The sequence below is a fragment of the Cladosporium halotolerans genome (genome assembly GCF_011745625.1).
Source record: "Cladosporium halotolerans strain TM138-S3 chromosome Unknown Sca163, whole genome shotgun sequence".
NCBI lineage: Eukaryota > Fungi > Ascomycota > Dothideomycetes > Cladosporiales > Cladosporiaceae > Cladosporium > Cladosporium halotolerans.
This window is the reverse complement of record NW_027191613.1, coordinates 3,570-8,124: the sequence shown is the minus strand read 5'-3', so window position 1 is coordinate 8,124 and position 4,555 is coordinate 3,570. Positions and strand designations below refer to the sequence as shown.

At 51.7% G+C, this 4,555-nt stretch overlaps 1 protein-coding gene across 1 annotated transcript; it reads left to right on the top strand.

Annotated features, from left to right (window-relative positions):
• Window positions 1–424: 424 nt before the first annotated feature.
• On the top strand, window positions 425–2,250 carry WHR41_09535 (uncharacterized protein; the record flags this gene model as incomplete). Its single annotated transcript, XM_069378138.1, has 3 exons — window positions 425–681; window positions 735–1,442; window positions 1,524–2,250. The coding sequence occupies 3 exons, from the start codon at window positions 425–427 to the stop codon at window positions 2,248–2,250; spliced, it is 1,692 nt and encodes a 563-aa protein (XP_069224896.1).
• Window positions 2,251–4,555: the final 2,305 nt, after the last annotated feature.

The window sequence follows — 4,555 nt, the reverse complement described above, 5'->3', positions numbered from 1 at the left end:
TCTAAAACAGGTCCCACATGCTCATGCGTTTATGACGCTGAGTCTGCCGCCGATCAAACACGGAACATCCGCGTCAAGAAAACGGGCACAATGTCCCTTACGCTCAGTCTGCCGCCGATCAAACACGTAACATCCGCTTCAAGAAAATGGGCACAACGTCCAGCCGAGGGTATTACATTCTACCAATACACATTCGCACGATACTAACGCAGCGATTCCATCTTTGCCGAGTGTGCTCGCGGTTACCTTGCTGTCACGCGAGCATGTTTGGGCCGGCAGCAGCGTGCAAATGCCGACTCCTCGGATGTCTGCCCGCAAGGGACTATGTGCTTATGTAGGCACCGCCTCGCTGGTCTGTAGGAGTTATAGTTGAAGAACAGTAGGATACGTCGAGCTGGCTGTGAACCGATTCACTCTTTCTGAAATGGCGCACTCACTACTCCCCGAGCTCCAGCGACCAACGACCTTCAACTTTGCAACCGATGTTGTTGACTACTGGGCCGCCAACCTAGCCCCGGGCCCAGCGCTGCACTGGGTCTCGAGCGACCGGAAGGTCGAACGCAAGCTCTCTTTCGAGCATTTCAGCAGAGAGTCGCACCGGATCGCGGTTCTGTTCAGGCAAAATTTGCAGGTAGAGGAAGGGGCGAGGATGTTGGTCATCTTGCCCAGAATTCCAGAATGGTCAGTCGCATGCTCACTCGCTCGCCTTCGTCCTCAATACTGACCCTTCCTAGGTGGGAGGTCGCGACAGCCGCCATCCGTGCGGGCATCGTTCTTTGCCCTGCAACGAGCCTGCTCGTCGGGCATGATATCGCTCACCGCCTGCAGCGCACGAGAGCTACGCTCTTCGTCGGCGACGCTGTCAGCGTGGCCAAAGTCCTCTCTGTGCGAGCAGAGTGTCCTGATCTCGAACATATAATTCAAATTGGCGATTCGCCACCACCCGGCGTCATCAACTACCACCGAAGCCTAAATGCAGTCTCAACGTACGCCAAATTTGCAGGCGTGGACCCGAAGGTCGACCGAGCAGCGATTCTGTACTTCACCTCTGGAACATCCGGCCAACCGAAGATGGTGCAGCAGAACGCAATATCATACCCACTCGCACACACCATCACAGGTAAGCACTGGCTGCGGCTGACCCGTGACTCTCTGTACTGGAACATGGCCGAGCAAGGATGGGGAAAGGCAGCGTGGGCATATTTCGGTGCTTGTAACTGCGGTGCCGGCCTGTTCGTCTTCGACGACCGCGGTGCATTCAGCGCGGAAAGGACGCTGAGCATCCTGCAAGACTACCCCATCACCACGCTATGCGCCCCTCCCACGGCATACAGGCAGCTGGTGATGAAGGAGAATCAGCGCGGCTACGACCAAGAACGTCTGAAGTCTTTGGTCCACTGCGTCAGCGCGGGCGAACCTTTGAATGCAGAGGTTATCAAAATGTGGGTACACACCCTTTCCCCCTTGTGGCAATTAAGGAGCCAGCCATCATAGTATCAAGCTGACAATCATTTCATCCACAGGTGGAAAGGGATGACCGGCAGAGAAATTTCGGAGGGCTACGGTCAGACCGAGTGCATCCTCGTCTGTGGCAACTTTGCAAATTCGCCCCTGAGGCCTGGCTCAATGGGATTGCCAGCACCTGGCGTGCCTCTCCATGTCATCGATGAGAGCGGCGCGATCTGCCCCGCCGGTGTTGAAGGTGACATGGCAATCAAGATTGACGACACGGATTCGTCCAAGTTTTTCGGCATCTTCGATGGCTACCTTGGGGAGGACGGCGTGCTCGACCGTAGGTTGAAACGCGCAACCAGCGGCGAAGACTGGTATCCAACAGGCGATAGAGCAATCGTCGACGATGCAGGATACTTCTGGTTCGTGGGCCGCTCAGATGACGTCATCAACTCCGCCGGCTATCGTATTGGGCCATTCGAGGTCGAGTCCACGCTCAAAGAACATTCAGCGGTCGTCGAAAGCGCAGCCGTTTCCTCACCAGACCCCGACAGGGGAGAGGTGGTGAAAGCTTTCATCGTCTTGACAAGAGAGAGTGCGAACTTAGACCAACAAAAACTCACCAAGGACTTGCAGAACTTTTGCAAGAAGCGCGCGGCGCCGTACAAGTACCCACGCAGGATTCAGTTTGTTACTGCAGACTGGCTCGCACGATTCAAGACCGCCAGCGGAAAGACGCAAAGGAAGAGGCTCAAAGAACTCGAATGGCAGCCTGCGAGGGAGAAGGCGAAGCTTTGAGAGATTATTGTTGTCATCAAGCTACAAATTTGTATCACGTCACATATCTACGCCGTTTCTCGCACATTTGGCCTCATGAATGTAGATGTATGCCTATTGTATGAATTCATGATTGTATATATGCTTACCACCTGATAAACCCGTGCCTAGTCTCGAGAGTCCTTAAAAACTTGACTCAACTCCAATCTTGAGCCCCAAATCCATCTGCCCAATAAATGTGCAGTCCAACATCTAATAGACTTTCCTCTGGAGGTTCAGGCACAATATCAAGCGAATCAGAGTCAAGGTTTTTGACACTCCCACCTCCTGTGCGCTCATTGCGCTCGGTAGAAATTTCATTCGCTCCAGTCCAGTAAGCAATTGGCGAGTCTCCGATCGAGAGCGATGAATGGCGTGGTTCGGTGAGATACTGTGCTAACTGCTCAATACTATTGGAGGGGCTATCATCATCACTGTTGTCATTATCTCTCAGCATTATCGCTGCTAGGCTTTCTGCTTTGAGAAAAGGCGATGTTCGTCTCAAGGTCTCTCGGTCCCTTGAGGATCGCATACTCGGGCCAAAGACTTTATTTGCCCTTACCAGCCAATCCTCATTGCTCTATTGCTTCTGGGGGTACCGCGGTTTCCTGCAAGGGTGGCGCACTACCGTAGCGACGTACACCGGAATCTTTCCCAGCTCGCCTTGGTAGTCGTTCAGCTTCTGCCACCCTAAGTCGATGCTCTTCGTGAAGTTGTGATGATGTGTTAGCCAAGAGCCACTCGCATTCTTACAGGTCTCCGTGATCGAAATTTGAACTCGGAACCTCTCAAAGTGACTAAGAAATTCCTCGAAAATTGCTTTTACGTTGTCACCGTTGTCACGTGCGTTTTTGCTTGACATAGCCAGCCTTGTCCTCGAGAAAGTAATGGCAAATGATCTTTGTAATGGTACCTGCAACATTCGTACCAGTATGTCGACCTTTTTGTCGTGGCAAGGCGAGCAGCATTCCTCTCGGGTGGCTCTCGTTAATGATGAAGTGCGCGACCGATTCAACGAATGCCGAGCGATTCTCCGAGGTCCACAGATCGCAAGAAAAGTTTATCTTCGTGACCGTAGTTCCCTAGATTTCAGTGACAACACCCAGCTGCTTGTCATAAATCTCCCCTATCGTTCCGTCGACTTCCTGGTGTTGGGCAGCAGCCGATCGTATCGAGGTTGGAAGTATTTGATAGCGCATTGTATTGGGGAGACTCAACTTTGCGTGAAGACACGTTTTCGATGATTATCGAGCTGTAGAGCAGTGCTCGGAATGAATTTAATGAGGACTCTCTGGGGATGCTGCCCGTAGCACTTAGGTCGGCCTTAGAGGAGAGAGCTTTAGAAATCTCAAGTTCTTTCGTCTGATTGTTGACGATCCGGGGTGGACCTGTTTTTATAACCTTGTGTCTGATCCCCATGTAATCCAGAGCTGAGCTCGTCGGGTTTTCGGTCCGTTATAGGCATTATTCTATGTACCAGTGCTGATGGCAGACCTTGCAAAGTCGATACCCATGGTCATATCTATCTGTGGTCCTCCACCCGTGCTTCCAAATCCAAGACACCTTCTTTTTGTCATCGTGTCGGTAATTCGTATCTGTCGGGACGCTTCCACTTTATCCCCTCTGCACAGGCCTTTTGCTTGAGCTGCTGAGAAAACGTTGGATTGAGGCCCGCTTGGACATCTCTGCAAGGAGATAATTCGACTGCAATTTTGTGATTATGCTCGTCGTCATAGCGTGCGACGTCGTCAACGCCGTCCATGCTTTTGTCGAGTGTTGCTCTTAGTCGCGTGCGCGTTGCGATCGTTACGTGACGGGTTCCTAAGCTCCCACACGGACAAAAGGGACAGTGGATGGCGCCTTGGCCGAATCTCGACCTGTTCGCTTCAAGTCGCTGTGGAGAAGCTTATTCTAATACATCCCGAATTTAATCCTAGCAGTCGTCTTCAAGGTTGTGCTTTGGTAAGGTTTGCAAACCTTGACCATAGCTGGTTTGTTTACTGATCACGTGGTCAAGGGGATATCTCGCTGCGTTACTTGTTAGGAAAAGCAAAGCGGGCAGAGCCTTTTTGACTGCTTTGTTTGTGGACCATTCTAAGTGGGGTGTATTTCAGCACATGCTAATCAGACAATTAGTAAGGCGACAGACTCCAATGGCTTTTATGACTCTATAGTGGCTGACAGTTGTTCTGCAATCTGTTCCTTGATTTTCCAAGCTATATCATCTAGGGGAGATGGCGCAAGGTCGAGTTTTCAAAGCCGTAGTTCCAGAGGAGTCTTGTGGCCC